This window comes from Anarhichas minor, unplaced genomic scaffold (assembly GCF_050575085.1).
Source record: "Anarhichas minor isolate MPS153535 unplaced genomic scaffold, ASM5057508v1 ptg000027l, whole genome shotgun sequence".
NCBI lineage: Eukaryota > Metazoa > Chordata > Actinopteri > Perciformes > Anarhichadidae > Anarhichas > Anarhichas minor.
In genome coordinates, this window is record NW_027466473.1 from 8,352,501 (window position 1) to 8,370,544 (window position 18,044).

General features: G+C 45.7%; 1 protein-coding gene across 10 annotated transcripts in view; it reads right to left on the bottom strand.

Annotated features, from left to right (window-relative positions):
* Positions 1-18,044, bottom strand: part of msi2b (musashi RNA-binding protein 2b) — a 220,634-nt gene that overhangs the window by 88,681 nt on the left and 113,909 nt on the right. For all 10 annotated transcript variants that reach the window (XM_076101369.1, XM_076101370.1, XM_076101367.1 and 7 more), the window contains exon 7: positions 8,612-8,660. In XM_076101369.1, the coding sequence (XP_075957484.1) occupies positions 8,612-8,660 (49 nt within the window). The remainder of the gene's footprint in view (positions 1-8,611; positions 8,661-18,044) is intronic.

An 18,044-nucleotide genomic window follows, 5' to 3' on the forward strand; every position in this document is an offset into this window, starting at 1 on the left:
TGTTTTAATTAACAGGAGCAGCAGAAATAATTGTGTTTTTTGTTGTTGTTGTTGTCTTTTACTCAAGTGAAACACCAGTGACTGGTTTTAAATGCCATCTGTGAATGTAAATTATTCTCCTATGCCTCTGAAGTACATACATCAGAGACTGTCTGTCGTTACACAGTAATGCCATGTATTATGACGGATCAGATTCCTGTACATCAGGAACAGTTGACAAGCTTTGTTTTAAGCTATAAAGCCATTCAAAATGTAGATGTTAATGTATCTATAAACCATATTGTTATCGCAGTTTTTGAGTTTTCAGTGGATTGAAAATAGTCCATTTACTTTTCACTGAAGCGGCAGGAGCCGTAAGTATAAATCGAAAGTAATTTCTGACAAAAATTGCATCAGAAACACGTTTACATGTGTAGAAAATCAGGAGAAAATCCTCTCTGAAAATGATCTACTCTTCAAAAGAGGAGAGGAGAAGTCCCCGCAGTGCATCTGTGGGCGTGGAGGCGATCAAAAACATGTAAAAATCGTACAAAGACAAGCAGCGACATATTTTTTACTAACACCGCGCAGCAGACACTTAGATAATTCCCCCGTGTGCTGCGCTCAGCTGTAGGACGCCTGGGTGGGCACCGATCGGGCTGTAAAAGTGCAGGGGACAATGCGGGGGGGGGGGGGGGGCTTCTCCTGTCTGTCTCTGGAATGGCCTCACGCACATCAGACGCTAAAACAACACTAGATCTTTTCCAATACCCTGACTTTGTAATAGCTGCAAATCGTCGGGATTAACGTGGGCTCGTCACTGCCCGTGTGCGCCTCTTATTTGTGTGTCTGTGTGCGAGTGGATGTAAACTCTGGTATTCCAGGTCACGGGGCGGCTGCAATCTCACGGGAGCTTTAACCTTGGTGAGATCCACTATTAGGTGTTCCGAGAATGATGATGTGAGCAGTGGAACCTCCCCGATGGTTTCGCTTTCTAAGAGCATCCAGCAGGTCACAAATAGAGAAGCTGTGGGGGTATTACCAGGTCAGAAGGTAGGCCAACTCTCAATATGATGACAATTCCAAGCGGGCATTTTCATTTCCTGAAGAGACTGATTCCCCGTGGCAGCAGCTGAGGCCAAAGATGTTTGCTTATTTATTTTTTTTTGATCTTCTCCGCTTTCAAGTGAGAAAATCTACTGCAAGTGTGCAGTGTGGACTCACTGCGTGCATGACAAAGCCGCCTTTCCATTCACGTACTGTACATCCAAGGAAAATTCCAATCAATACGGCTTTTTCCCCAATGCTCACACAAACAAATCAGACCATGGCTATCATACACAAATGTGCTTTTCTGGCACATGGTTTTTTTTTGGGGGGTTTTTTTCCTTCTTTTCGTCGCTTTCAATTCGTCCTTCAAATGTCTACTGAGGTGCGTCCACGCAGCCAACCGGTGGGAGCAGCTGATGTTTTTAATGGCGCACGGTTTGTCTCCTTGTGGTGAGATAAACACGGGGAAGAGATTAAAACCCCAGGCTTTCTTCCACAATCTCCAGCCTCCATCCTCCCCCCCCCCTTGCGGTGGCCATGCGGGCACAGCAGACTCTAATTCAAAACCAAACCCATCCGCTCTGTGGGCGCAATGGAGCCTAAAAAAAAACTAAAAAAAAACACTGCACTGATAGAGGGGGCAGATGTCAGCAGGAGGAAACAGACAGGTGACAAGGAGAGGAGGATTCTCTCAGGTTTAATCACCTACCTGTCAAGCGCCTCTCATTGGGCTCATCGCCAAACACTGGCAGGCGTGTACACACGGCTACGACCCGGGATGCCGGTGTTGATTTGGAGGCGAAAGGCCTGTTGGGTCACTGATGTCAGGGACGTGGATCACAACAAGCAAACCCTGAGGAGGAAGAGGCAAGGCCAGGGGACGGGTTGGCCGCGGAGCTAGCTCGTCTGGGAGCGCTTACGAAGAGCGGCTAAACATCTCAACGTATAATTTCCTTTGTCACCGTGATTAGGGCCAAGGCGAACGGGGGGCCCCCCTCAGGTGGAGGCAGACCCACAGAGTGTGTGATTAGCTCTGCCATTTAAATGACATTCACACTAATCGCTAATATCAGGTCTGTCAAGGTGAGGGGGAACGCAAGGGTGTCGGCTCGCACTGGAGGAGCCGAGGCAACAAGAAAGTGCAGGAATATCTGATTCCGCTCGATGCGGATGCCGTGTCAATCAGTTAAGTCAGGCATGGCGGCGGATTGTTTCACTCTGCATCAGTGCTGCTGTACAGTAGTCGCAGAGCACAGAGGAGCTGCCATCTGTAAACACTACCGCTCCCGTGGAACCGGCGGGGATTCAGTTGTTTAAAAAGGGATTTGCGGAGAAGGGGGGGGGGGGGGGGGGGGGGGGGGGGGATTAATCATCAAAGAGGACCTGGCCCTTGTTAAAGAGCAGCTGAAGTTCTGTTCAAATAGGTTTAATTCTCATGTTTGAAAAAAAAAAGAAGAAAAATAAAAACAGCACTGGCCATTAGCTTACAGAGCTGTTTGGAGGAGGAATTAAAGAATTGGTTAACTTGTCTTCTGCTGGTGGAAATTGATCTCTGAAGCCGCGCCATCTCTAAAACTCCGATGGCCCTGCTCCGTCTCTTGCCTGAACAAAAGGAGGCATTATCAAACCTCACTCTCAGCAGCGCTGGACCCATTTGGTAAACAGCCTGTGTCCTACAGTAGTAATCAGAGGGTATTTTTGAGGGATTTGCAGGCTGGCCAGGAGGCATCCGCTGGAGTGATCTCTAATTGCTAGAAGCGGAGGCCTAGACTGCCTGGCGCTCTTTTGAAGCCATCGGCAGCAGCTTCCAGCCAGAGGAGCCAGCAGGGGGAGGCTTCCCGTTGAGGCACTCCTTCTTCTTTTTTATTTCCGTCTCTTTTTCTCCCTCACCGAGACTTCATTCTACTTTTCTTGTGCTCAGTGCCCCCTTCTTTCCAATCCTTCTCTAACTGTACTTGTTCCCCTTTCCCCCCCCCCCCCCTTCTCCCACTCAGTCAATGAGCCAGCAATCACTTTGCAGACAGACATCCTCTGCTCAGTCGGCCATGTTCAATCCCTAGCACCGGTGGCTGATGAGGCATTGTGGTGACGTCAACCACCGGGGCTTTTTTTTTTTTTCTCTTCCAGGGGAGCAACAGTTAACCTGTGGAGGCGCAGCTCCGCTTCCCAGGTTACAGGACTCATACTGGCAGTCTTTGTATGAAATAATGAATGTAATATGCCAAAGAGATGAAAGATAATGAGGCCAATTATTTTTTTCTTCTCACCCGGTGAGGCAGGAGAGCCGAATGTATGTCAAATAGTTGGTGTGTAAAGACACCTAATACCACTCGAGCCTTTGTTGCTCTATGAGCTTGTGTACCCTGGGGCAAAGGCTTTAGCTCCATAAAGCGCAGCTCTGAAATTGTGACAAACACCACAACAACAATAATAATGTGATAATGTTGGAAAGTTGGACTGTGTGGCATATTCATGGGCTCGGGCTTGTTTGTCTCCGCATTGCTTACTTACTTGGCTGTAAATTTCACCTGAGAAATGAACAAAGACACACGAATTTGAAAAGAAAAAACTGCACGCTGTCATCCGCGCACACAGTCTCACAGAGACACAACCGGTTTTTGGGTTGTTTGGAAGGCAGCTCGCTCTGTGTGACATTGACTCCTCAGTGCCAATTCCACACTGGGAGCTGCACTTGCTAGCTTTGCTGCCAATCCAGGTAAAGAGATTACAGACACACACAATGCAGCCTTCTGTTCGTCTGCCAAGAAGAAAACCAGCCCTTTAAGCTCAAAGGAGAAAAAAAAAAGAAAAAAGAAGGGGGCTAGACAAAAATCCACACAGCCATTGGCCCCGTCCTCGCGCTAAAGAAACCCAAGAATCCTCTTCTTCTCCAGGAACATGGCTTCGAATACAGGCCTCACTCACTTGGCTCCCACTCATGACTCAAACAATTCAGCCTCCTCCTCTTTATCCAGGTCCCCAACACTGTTGCACATTACTATTACTTGCATCATTCAAATAAAGAAGGAATTTGGCTCGCGATCAGTCACACAGTCGTTATAAAGCCCCACTAATGGCTGCTGTCTGGTTACAAACTATTCTTAAACAATGTGAAGGAAAGTTACCCTTGCATTTCATCATGGTTCTTAATGGTGTAATTAAAAAAAGAAAAAAAGGTAAAGAGAACGTGCGTGTCACCCAAAACACATAAAAGGGGCCACCTTCAATTTTTTCAAGGCACAGTAATTAACTCAAAAACTCGCGGAAAACTTAAAAACTTGATGAGAACTGCGGGGATCCCACTAATTTAAGGCAGGACAGATTTTTGCCGAGCTGGAAATCAAACAATCACCGACCGTGGCATTCAGTTCTGACCCAATTAATCAGCTGCTTATAATCGGAAGAGTGTAATGTGGCTTTGGGACTGCACTCATTTGCATTGTATACACTTAACTTTTTAGGGATTGGTGCGGATTACGCGGGATGCAGAGAAAACTGCATATCTAGACTATGTGTTGCCCCTCGAAAGCGTCCCGTGTGGAGTTATGTAGAGCGAGGTAATGTGCCGTAGAACCAGGGCTAATTATGGTGTGGACTTACTGGAGGATGCGTGTGAGCAGCAAGACAAAGAATCCATCTATCATCTGCCGAACCTTTAACTCGCACATTAAACCGCTCTCGGCGGATAACGACAAGACGCCGTTTGTCTCACCTCGGCGACACTCTCCTTGGCGCCACCAATTGTGTTTGACGGTAAAAATCACATTTCAGATCATAAATCAAATGTCAGCCCGCAGGAGGGGGGGGGGGGGGGAGTATAGGCACCAAAATGATAGAATGATTTGGTCTGAGGGCTTTTCTGGGAGCCTGTCGTCCAGGGGGTGGCATGTGACGTCACGTTGAGGGCCTTGGGAATGGGCGACGGGTATGCGTGGGCCGCGCTCACGGCCCGGTCTCGGGACAGAGCAAAAAGAAAGAACTGCAAACGCATTCCTGTCTTTTCTGTCACAAAATGAGTGTCAGGAGAGGAAAAGGCAAGGTTGAAGGGAGGCGGTGCGGCGGGGGGGGGGGGGGGGACACGGCAGTGGACCATGGGACAATAGGCGCCCTCTGGCATCAACCTCTGGACAGCCCGAGCTGCTCACCAAAGACACTGAACTCACCCACAATGAACCGCTGCAGTGGGAAGGGAGGCTTTAGAGAGTTCAATTTCCAATACAATTGGCCGTATTCTACTCCTTTAAATGCCAAGGAGATGGTGTGCAGCCTTTGTGAGGGGCTTTGCTTACAGCGAGTGTCCTCTAGCAGGAGCGACAGAGAGCGGGAGAGAGAGGGAGGGAGAGAGAGAAGCGGCGAGATGGCGAAGACGGGCAGGGCGGGGAGATGGCGCGGGGACAGAAATAGTGAGACTGTGTAAATGAAAAGGAAGGAAGAATAAGACCGAATGACCGAGCGAGATGGAGAGCAAAGAAAAAAAAGAAAGGAAGAAAAAAGTAGAGAGCTAAACGAGAAGGGTAGAGAACGTCTCCTCTGGCTGTCGTTTGGCCAGCCTCGCAGGGACCGTCTGAAGGACAATGCTGCTACTAGCGGGGTGTGACGTTTGTCCTCTATCCAATTCACCACGGCCCCCCAGAAGAAAAACACACTTACGATCAAAGTGTCGATCATGCATCTCAGACACAATAAACCCTCCCAAACAAAACGCAGTGCATTATAGTAATATACAATACTGTGTGTATGAAATAAATAAAAAGCTTAAATGGGAAAAATAAAAAAGCGGCGGAGATAACATTGATATGAGGTGGTGCGAAGTCATCGTGAGCCCGAGCAGGCCGAACAAGAGATCACATTTAATGCTGTGAGTGTTACCTCAGACACACGGCTCTTTCTTTATTGAAGAAATGATTTTTACGTTGTACACACCTGCATAATATGCTGTAAGTATGCGGTCTCTCCTCAACGAGCGCTAGTAAATATGAAAAATGCTGACTGACTTCAAGGACATTTGCTTTCTCTTCTTGGTTCGCTACATTGGATAACTACCCGCAAACGTCATGGAGAACAACGATGGCAAAACAGCATCAGCGATCAGTTTTAACCCGATGTTCTCTGGGAGTCCGTCGGCCCGTCGCCGTGTCTTTCACCGTGGAGCCTTGCTGGAGAGAATGCCGTCCCAGCCGCAGGTTGAGGACCAGTTGATTTTCGTCCCCCGTTGATTCATCTACGCAGCCTTATGGGTTGAAAATCTGATCGTAGATCTGTTTTGTTGTTACAGCTTCGGTTAAATTTCGATACTGTCGGAATGTGTAATTAACGGGGATCGTATCGTTTTAAACACGTGGTGTCGAAAAAGTGCCGAAAGCGTCGATACTTTTGACGAGCTCAACAGAAAATGTTAGGCTGTTGTTGTGCTCCAGGCTTTTAGGGTCAATTTGGTTGCAATCCAACACATGCGTATGGAAGTTGGAGGCCACACTTGCATGACAGCATACCAGATTTAAGGAATAAAATCGGGCAAATGGAATTAGTTGTTAGAAAAATGCTGTATCCGGCAGTGCTTTGCATTAGAGCCCCGAAGTGAACTGCTATTTTCGGGACATGCAATCATGGTATAGGCTTTTTTTAAATATATTTTTTTAGAAGAATCGCATTGTGTAACATCTGGATTGTTTAATAGAGAACGTGTTACTTCTATCCATTGCAGTGCTGCAGAAAACAAATTGCAGAATTATTTTTTCATGATTCTATCACAAAGATAAAAATGAACACAGGTGGGAAATTGATTTGGACCGCCGGCATGCCAGATGCCCATTACTGGAGCTTTAGGCAGCGGTAAAGCCGGCCCAGAAACTGGTTTCACTGATTAGATATTCAATGTCCTTTCCTTTGTGGTCACAGGGCAGCTGAGCCATTAATATTACACTTTCACACCAATGGCTCTGATCAATTATTCAATTTTTTTCTTATGGCTCTGTAATATTCTATGCAATTCATCTGGAAGACCTGCCGTGTTTTCTTTTTTTTTTTAAGACGCAAAGCAGCAAATATCCGCTGTTTCAAATTGCCACCGGAACAAAATATCGAAATGCTAGTTGGGAAGAAATGGCGGCAACAGCAGCAAGCGCTGCACCTGCCTCCCGCCTCAGTGTCACACTCAATATAAATACGTCCGCTGTCATCAGCAAAATTGCCAAGGAGGCTGTTTCTCCATCATTGTCTTCATTTGAAGGGCATTTCGCTGCCCAAAGGCGAACGCCTAACACACTCCCCGAGCGTGGCGCTCCCACCCCCTTTTCACAGAGGGCTGGCAGTGCAGCAGACAGGGGGGGAGAGAGAGAGAGAAATGGAGAGAGAGAGAAAAATCCCTTCTACCCAAAGCAGACCTCACACTGGGTTCTGTCACTATGGATCAAAATCCCCTTAAAGCCAGAGATCACTTCCACTACAGTTCACATGTTCCTCACTTAGAAACTGTTTACCAGACTCAAAGAGTTCGTCTGCACAGCGGACACACACACACACACACACACACACACACACACACACACACACACGATACAGAAAGGAAATGAGAGTAAAAAAACAACACATCTTTCGATCCGAGCCGGCTGCACTTTAAACATCTATACGTGTTGAGAGAGGACGATTCGCTCCCTGCAAACGGATGTTTACGTCTTGTGTGGCGAGAAAGAAAAGGGCACTGGGCCCGGTTCACTGAGATGGTGCGATGCCGGTTCTGTCTGCCTGTATGAGCGAGCTGACTGGTGTGACAAAACAGAGAGGAGTCTGTGCTCCTTTCTCTTGTGGAAATACCTGTCAGTGCCTGTCGCCTGCTCGCACACACGGTGACGCACGCACGCAGCCGGGGACAGTCTGTCTCCTAAAAGTTCCTCTAACGCACCGATGTGAGGATTCATAGCCAATAACAGCCGTCCCCCGCACACGCGCGGCTCAGGATAAGTGACAGCCCCTGCGCACGCGCGCGCTTGCCGGCGGTTGAAAAGTCGGCGAGCGTGCGCCTTGGCTCGATTGCGCGCCGCTGCGTCGCGGCGCGGGGAGGGAACCTGTCTTTGGAAAGTCCTCTGCATGAGAGAGAAACGTCCCCCCTCATCTCAGATAAGGAGCCGATGAGAGACGGCGATAAAGTCGGTGCTTCTCCCGGGCCTTATCTGACGCTGTTATCTGACTGCACAGCACCCACCATCTCACAATCTTTACACCCTTTAAGCACCTCTCTGAAGCACTCACACCGGCATCACCATCATCACACACACACACACACACACACACACACACACACACACACACACACACACACACACACACACACACGTGCATGCACGCACACACTCCAACATTCTAAACACCGCACCAGCTTATTGATTACTTTGACACGCTCCCATTGTTGAGCAGATGGTACACCTAATATCATGTAAGATTGGAACTGTTGTGTGTTATCTCATGGGGAAAGGACATAAAATGACTATTTTCTCACCTTTCAGAAAGACAAAAAAATAAAAAATAAATAAAAAATAAACAACAAAAAAACAGGAGAAAAAGAGAGCGGACGCTTTGCACTTACCTCTATGTCTGTTAGTCGTCTTATCAAACATAAGCATGGCATCGTCAACCTGGAAGACATAAGAAAAGACACTGACATTAGCTTAATCTCTTTTTTAGCAAAGGCGTCACGTCACCTTCTCCCCCATTGAGTCTCATTCTCCTCACTGTAATTATTCTTAGAGTTTAAACTCTCGCTGCCTTACACATATTTCTTTCTAAGCACCTCTCTCCTACATAATCACTCCGCGGTCGCGGGGTTATTGTCGGGTTACCAGTTTCCGTTTTCTGTCCGTGGCTCGTAATTTTGATGAATTTTACCAATCTCAGTGGCTTTCACTCACGGTCCGGATTAGAAATGTGCAAAGACGGGAGCGGGGGGAAAAAATGGCGAAATTAACAATGATGACAAGTGGCGGGGAGAAAGGAAGCGGAGAACTGTGCGGACAATATGTTTATTTTGATGAACACCAATGGCCGGTCCGGGGGAGAGTGACAGATAGACACATTACGCTAAGCGAGCGTGAGACAAATGGGATCCCTCCCTCATCTCGCAGCGGCGGCGGCGGTGGCGGCAGCAGCATCCACCATAATATCATCCCTCATCATGTCCAATAAAGCCACACAGACAGACAGCTTTTTTTTTTTTTTTTGCTTTGTTTCTTCACACATCCCTGAAAAACGGATCTCTAGACACACTCTGCTTTTCTATAAAACTCAGAAAAAAACAGAGTGAGGCATGCTCATTTAGCCTGTGATTTTGTCTTGGGAGAGAAAAAAAAACCCAACAGAGGGGGAGACAGCAGCAGACAGAAACAAAGAGGGAACACTCTCCACCATCCACTCTCCGGTTATGGTCTCTAGGTAAGTGTAACGGTGTACCGAGGAGGCTTGATGCTGTGCGGCGGGGAGGGGGGGGATGTGCACACAAGCATGCGTCTGTGTTTTTCACGGGAGGGTGACAAAGCTTCGTGGAGGAGATGGGAAGAGACAAGAATAGGGGTCTCGCTCAAGCCGAACTGTCTGATTGGATGAAGAGAAGTGCCTGGCAGCCGGGCAGACTAGCGCTGGCACGCTTGTTCATGCCACCCTCTCGCCACACATTTGGCACACAGGACGCTGGCACAGCTTGCAGGGGCCCCGGCTACTCACTGCACGGCTCGCAGGCCTCACAGGCACTTTATTTTCACCTCCCCGAAAAGCGCTTCCAAATTTGCCAAAAATAGCCAGCGAAAGGCATATGGATTTTAAGCAACCCATATGCGAGGTACACCTAGATTTCACTCATTTCAGTGGCCCGGCATTATGTGCACAGGGTGTCGTTACTCAATGCGAGAGAACACAAGGCTGAGCACCTGAAGTGGGCGAGCCTACAGGTGGATCAAATCCTACACTGCAGGAGTGTTTGCAGCAGGACATTTGGCAGAAACAGGACCATCAGTTACCTTGAATAAACATTTATACTAAGGCATCACTTACTAAAGGTCACAGCAAAGAAAGAAAGGCAGACAGTCTGTATGGGACTCTCAACAGGGAAAATCTGAGGGCCAATAGAAATGAATCGTTTATTGTGAGTTTAGAACCATTTGATGAACCAAGTTGATTTTTGTATTAAAGAGAAACTGAGGTCTTGTAATTTTTGGATGTTTAAAAGCAGAAAAAAAAGTTGCTATTCTAGCATTGGCTACTGCAAAGCAACTAAAAAAAGTGAGTCAAAAAGAGAGACTTTTCATAACGAGAAAATGTTGCTAATAGTTTCGCCATTTGCAAAGGGCTAGCAGCTACGGTTATCAGAGGGCTAAACTATTAGCAACATTTTCTCTCCATGTCTCTTATAGTTTATCCTGTCACCGCTGTAACAGCTACGGTTAGCTGGTGGTAAGCTAAACTATTAGCAACATTTTCTCTCCATGTCTCTTATAGTTCATCCTATCACCGCTGTAACAGCTACGGTTAGCTGGTGCTAAGCTAAACTATTGGCAACATTTTCTCTCCATGTCTCTTATAGTTCATCCTGTCACCGCTGTAACAGCTACGGTTAGCCGGTGCTAAGCTAAACTATTAGCAACATTTTATCTCCATCTCTCTTATAGTTCATCCTATCACCGCTGTAACAGCTACGGTTAGCAGGTGCTAAGCTAAACTATTAGCAACATTTTCTCTCCATGTCTCTTATAGTTCATCCTGTCACCGCTGTGACAGCTACGGTTAGCCGATGCTAAGCTAAACTATTAGCGACATTTTCTCTCCATGTCTCTTATAGTTTATCCTGTCACCGCTGTGACAGCTACGGTTAGCCGGTGCTAAGCTAAACTATTAGCAACATTTTCTCTCCATGTCTCTTATAGTTCATCCTGTCACCGCTGTAACAGCTACGGTTAGCTGGTGCTAAGCTAAACTATTAGCAACATTTTCTCTCCATGTCTCTTATAGTTCATCCTGTCACCGCTGTGACAGCTACGGTTAGCCGGTGCTAAGCTAAACTATTAGCAACATTTTCTCTCCATGTCTCTTATAGTTCATCCCGTCACCGCTGTGACAGCTACGGTTAGCCGGTGCTAAGCTAAACTATTAGCAACATTTTCTCTCCATGTCTCTTATAGTTCATCCCGTCACCGCTGTGACAGCTACGGTTAGCCGGTGCTAAGCTAAACTATTGGCAACATTTTCTCTCCATGTCTCTTATAGTTCATCCTGTCACCGCTGTAACAGCTACGGTTAGCTGGTGCTAAGCTAAACTATTAGCAACATTTTCTCTCCATGTCTCTTATAGTTCATCCTGTCACCACTGTGACAGCTACGGTTAGCCGGTGCTAAGCTAAACTATTAGCAACATTTTCTCTCCATGTCTCTTATAGTTCATCCTGTCACCGCTGTGACAGCTACGGTTAGCCGGTGCTAAGCTAAACTATTAGCAACATTTTCTCTCCATGTCTCTTATAGTTCATCCTGTCACCGCTGTGACAGCTACGGTTAGCCGGTGCTAAGCTAAACTATTGGCAACATTTTCTCTCCATGTCTCTTATAGTTCATCCTGTCACCGCTGTAACAGCTACGGTTAGCTGGTGCTAAGCTAAACTATTAGCAACATTTTCTCTCCATGTCTCTTATAGTTCATCCTGTCACCGCTGTGACAGCTACGGTTAGCCGGTGCTAAGCTAAACTATTAGCAACATTTTCTCTCCATGTCTCTTATAGTTCATCCTGTCACCGCTGTGACAGCTACGGTTAGCCGGTGCTAAGCTAAACTATTAGCAACATTTTCTCTCCATGTCTCTTATAGTTCATCCTGTCACCGCTGTGACAGCTACGGTTAGCCGGTGCTAAGCTAAACTATTGGCAACATGTTCTCCATCCATCTCTGAAACGCTTCGCCAATCAGGACGGCGGCACAAAAAAATGGTCTGTAAATGAATTTGCCCCAACAACTGTGGTGCTGTGGTGTGTACTTCTGTTCTAACACCATATCCTCTGTTGACACAACACACAAAACATAATGAAGTCTGCCGTCTCTGACAAATGTGTTATCTGATGACTGCATGGTGGGAAAGATAGAAAAGTAGTGAACGGATAAAACCGCTGCCAAGCAATATCACCTGCAGCAACAGTTTTATTCACAATGTCACGCAACCTAACCTTTTGTCTCATGCCAGGCGATCTAATGAAAATTGCATTAAAGTGATTGGAAAGGGGATAACTGGAATTTGGAGTGCAGAGCGGTTTGTGATTTTATTGCCTGAGTCTGAAGAATACTTCTGGATTGTTTGTTTTTTTTGGTTTTGTTTTCTGCAGTACAGTCCTGCCATTGTTACATCAAGTACCTAGATTATTACACTGTCCTGGAATTAAATGTGAGAAAACTTTCTTTTTGTTTTGTTGGAAATCTGCTCCTAAAACCAGAAACGGTTTATTATGTCTCCACATCTGACAGAGCCGAAGATGGAACGGCATGTTTACCAACTATGGAAGAACGTTTAATTTGACAAGTGTGGCTGACAGCCTGTGATCATTTACATGGGAGACGGAAATTTATAGCGTTCGACTTCTGTCATCTAATATAAGTAATACTGGAACGGCGAAAAGGAGGCGCGGCGGCATTCGTCGGTAGAGGTGAAGACTCGACTAAAATGGAGGCGCTTTCTTGAAATACAACTGTTGTTCCAGAAATTGATAAGTAACAATTTTGTCAAGCCTACTCTGTGATTTGGTGGCAAGATAAAAAATTCAAATGACACCCACGAGCACCCGCAACATAAAAGACACAACATAACTATTTACGATTCTGTCGCACAGTGTAATAAGTTTGTTTTTCTATGTCACTGACTGAATTTGGTGTTTCTATCAAGACAAACAAGTGAATTCTGAGTTATATAAAAAATAGAAGAAGAAAAAAACACTATTATCAGCCATCAACGGCGATTGAGCCCTTCATGCAACATGACATTCAAATATCTGCGCTCTGATATTGATGGCACTCGCTACTGTAAAGCCATTTACTGCCTGAGAGCAGAAAGACTGCTACTTTGTAAAAAATGAAGTGAGGTCTATTAAAGGAAGTGTATCATATGAATGTGTGAACCGTGTTGTTGTGACATTATTAGAGGAGGACCATCCTGTCAGCAGAGACCCGTACAACAAAGAACACAGATCCACAGTGAAGCACTGATGGGCACTTTAACAAAGAATGCGCACATCATGTGAGAGTCACACTCCAGCAGGTCGGTCAGTCTCCTCCCCCCTCTCTCTCTCTCTCTCTCTCTGCCACTTGCAGAGTCTATAGAACCATCTCCCGTGCTTCAGGGCTTTTCAATGTAGTTATTCAAGCAGAACACAACTGTGTGCCTCCATCTGATAGAAGGTTAAGGACCTCTTCACTGCTCACAAAAAAAGCCCGCCACACAGAGGTGAGGCCAGGCTCACCTCAGGGAAGAAATCTTTCTCTGTCGTCCTCCTCCTCCTCCTCCTCCTCCTTCTTTCTCTCTTCCTTTTCTCCTGGCTCGGTGAAAAGAAAGGTTCAAGGGATAATAGCTGTCTTATCACTATGTAAAAGGGGAATGGGAACTCCAGCGAAGTGCCTGGCCTTTTGTGACAATGAAGAAAAGAGCAAAAGTCCATTTCACTGTGGTATATGCACTGGAACAGTCCATGACCACAAGACTGCTGGAAGACAGTCGGGGGTTCAAGAAGGCCGTGCAGCTCTTTAACTAAACCTGAAGCAAACGCATCTGAACCAAATAACCCCCTCTTTAAAAAGAGGGCTGACGGGAGTATATTAGGTATGTGAACTGTTGGCTTACCGGCAATTTCACTTGTATTCACAATTCAGAAGGTGCTGATTCAATACAAGCGCCCTTTTAGTTTGTTTTGATGCTGTTCTGTAAATGCCAATTTGATTTCAAGGTATTAGCTAAGACTGTATATATATATATATATATATATATATACGTATATATATTTAATGCATGTGTAAAAATGCTCTTATGTTTCTTATCTTCGTCTTCTACAAGGTGAGAAAAATATGACAGTCATTAAATGAATATGAATACTTTTTCCATTTTTAAAGTGTTATAATGATAGCGTGAACAGTGTTGTCCTCACATAATAGCGGCTGGCTCGAGATAGGGCCAATCAGGTTTTTGCGTCGGCTAGTAAGAGTCATAGGCACACGGTACACATTTCAGTTGGTTGCAATTTGCAACCTTTAAGAATGTTTTCTATCATTTCTTTGAATCCAGCTATTCCCCTGTGGCTGTGAAGGTATCCGTTCATTTCGAAGCTAAAAGAGCCTGCAAAGTTGGTGTTGCAGCCAGTTGCTTTTACAGTTGGTTTGATTGATTAGTAGTGTTCCCGCAGTCTCTAATGCAGCTTTGGAGTTTACAGACTGCACTTAGTTTTGAAAGCTTGAGTTTTCCGAAATTTTCTTTTGACCTTGGTGTTTGATTTCAGTACATTTTGTCCGTCTGTCTTGCCCGTTATTGAAATGTCGCGACCATTCCATTAGTTTCCTGTATTGTGACTATTACAGCTGACATTCATAGAATCCGGAGTTACAGTAAGTAACTGACGGTATCAAGCATGCCTTCCAACACAAATGTTGAAACGTTTTTGTTTTATATGTAACAATTTGTTTGAGTTAAGGCATTTGTATGTTGGGCAGAATGACTCATTGAGTATATACGGTATAGGATTGTTTATGGCGTACAACATGCATTCATTTTAAAGATGACTCCCAGATGAACCCTGTGACTCTGCATAAACCTCTGCACGTTACACCTCCTAGTGTGCCATACGTTACCTGATTCAGGAGGAATCGGAGAACATGCGAGCTTCACAGGTACGGTAATGCTGATAGATTAAAGCGAAAAAGGTCCTGTGGTCAGTCAACTTAAGAGCAACGCGACGGTGAAGCTCTATATCATCCTGTTCCTGTCATATGGCATGAGATCTAACTCCATACCAGGTGCAACCTCTTTGTCTGTATCAATCCATATGTTTGAACAACCTCAGAAAAATTATTCAGAAAACAAAAAAAAGAAAGGGCTGCTGAATGATGAATTATGTATCAAAGGACAAAGGCATCAATAAAGGCTAATGTGCTCTGTTTTTGGACAGGAAAACAGCAGCGGTGCCAGGTGACAGGGAGAGATTTAAGAGCCCTGGAAATGAATTATGACAGCGATTTAGAAAGGTGTCAAATGCACATTTACATTCCGCTCACAGCTGAAGGCTAGCACAGGAGCATTCCTGCAATTTGGGGGTGACACTGATATAGATCATATCTGATGCCAAAGGAGACCGGAGCCACAGATAGTGACCTGGGACCGCTTGCTGAGGCTCTGGGCTCTGCTTTTGTGCTGGCACCCGGCGGGGCTTTGTGCAGCTTGTATTGGGTGCACAGAGGTTTCTTTCTTGCCTTCATCCATTATACTTGCTGTGAACTTCACTTTTAGCCAAGTGGGAAAATTAAAAATTGCACTGTGTGCTTGTAGTTATCAGGCAATTTTGGTGTCAGTTTTGGTGACAACACCAAAGCACAGTCTGTACTATTTTCAACAGGTGATACTCAAAAGAGCAGATTATTTTGACAAGTTTACGAAAAATCCTTGTCAAAATGTGGTCGATTCACCTTCAAAAAAAAAAATCCTGGTATGAATACCTCGAGTTGAAAAAATAGCTTCAGCCCAGTCCAACAGAAGCCCCTGATATGAGGGAGATCAGCGCTGGCTCTGCGCCTGCACATCGGCGCTCGCAAGAGGCTCACCGGTGTATCGCAGACACATTCAAGATATCGAGCATGCTGAATAGGGTCCAAACAAGGTCCAAGAACCCCCCTCAGTCCTGCCTCAGTCCCCGTCGCGCCAGAGGAAGACAAGCTACCTAGCTAACTAGCGCGCCATCCGTCTCCCCTGCCTCCGCTCTCTTCCCCCGGCGAGCTGCGACAGCACTGTTTGGCACCACTGGCGTGTGTTGCCTCCATAACACCTCACTATAATCCTCACTATAATTTTCTTTTGTACGAGAAAAATGGCCACGGAAGACAGTTTAATGTCCCATTTGCCGCTGATAAAGCTAATTGCTAATTGATCATTGCTGATCCATAATGCTGTTTAATTACAGCAGCTGATCTACAAGGCCCCAGACTATATTTAGTTTTTTTGCTTATTAAAAGGCCCTTTGGCTATGCATAACAATAAAAAAAAAAACCTCAATATCGCCAGGGGGATCTGATAAATAGGACTTTCCACTGGAACCACCCAATCCTTAAGAGTCACAATGAATACAGAACCACTTTGAACCACTTCTGTCCAGATATACTCAGTACAATAACATATTGGGTAGAGAGAGAGAGACAGCTGTTTAACTGGAGGACCCAGATTTAAGCCCCCTTGTTGGCAAGCATCCGTTGTCCTTAAGTGTCTCTGAGCAAGAGACTGAATCCCTGCCTTCTTAAGGGCAGCAGTCTGTGTCTGAACCTCTACCACAGCCTCACTGTGGGGGGGGGGGGGGGTAAAAGAAATCCTACAAGGATCAATGAAGTATTGCATTATGATCATCATCATCATTATCACCACTATGAGAGATCTAGGTCATGGACGTTCAAGGAGAAGCCCTCGGCTGGCACTGCCCCTTCATCAACACTCCCTTTGCAGCGTGGAGCATCTCATATTCTATTACAATGACGGCAATTAACGGAGGAGTGATAGCGACCCGGTGACAATGGACAAATTTGTGACAACCCTTTCGATTGTTCTTTTGTAGAGGAGATCTATATTATTGCCCGGGAACGTTGAGCTGCAGTGTGCTGCGTCCACGCTTGAGCGCTTTTTACAAGTGCCGGCGTAACGAGGAGCAGAGGGCAACATTTTAGCTGCCTATAAGCTCTCGCAATTACACAAGGGGGCAAAAGGGACATTGTTCTTAAGCGCGAGCCTAGATGGACGAGCACTTTTTTTTTTTTTGTTCAGGTCCTCGGCAGAGGCCGAGCCAGCTATGTTTAATCTGGAACACAACCTCTCTCTTTCCCAAAAGGAATAATGGATGAGTGGCAACCCTCAGCAGAAGTGATAAAACTGCACGGCTAGAGTGCAAACGCACACACACACACACACACACACAGATAGAAAAAGCACAGTTATGTAGGGTGAAGAGGCTCTTATCTGCCGTCTGCTCCGTCTACCCCGTTCCTCTTTACTTTTCTCACAGTGAATTTGTTTTGCAGGATTCTTCACCTGGTTTGTATCCAATACTGTTCGACTAATGACAATTTGCATACCGATTTCAAAGCGATGTAAAATGTCTTCATTATATATTTTTTTGGGACAGGATAGAGAGAGGAGAAACAAGAGGAGCCATAAGGACACCCCAGCAATTCTAATTACCAACGGACAACCACGTATTTGAGGAATGAAAAACTGCCATATGGTTCTCCACATATTACACTATGAATGAAGCGCACGCTATGGCAACACGAGAGGAGTGAGATTACAGCGTTCACGTCCACACTTCATCTATTTTTTAAAACCTAATTACGGAAAAACAAGAGCGACGGAGAAGCGCAATTCGAGTGTTTTTCCGCAGTCATCTGACAGAAATTTCCGCGTGTATGTAATTATTAATGATATACACCATGGGCTGAATGTCAACACTTATTCCAGTAACTTTCCTTCATGTTGACATTAACAAAATGGCTTGAGAGGAACACTTGAGGAAAACAATTCCTCAAATCTGTCAGGATTACATATTTATGAGGTCCCCCCGCTCGGCATCCAAGGAGGTCGCTATGGTGATGCAAGCTGATGTATATTCTAACGATGAACTTTGTGTGTCAAAGAATGCCTCAGAGCATTGCTGCAATGGTCGGTGCAGATCCTAGCACGGCGCTCTGTGCAGCTCTCAGATCGGCAAATACACAATTAAAACGGCAGTCATGCTGAGGCCACTCTAATCAATGTACT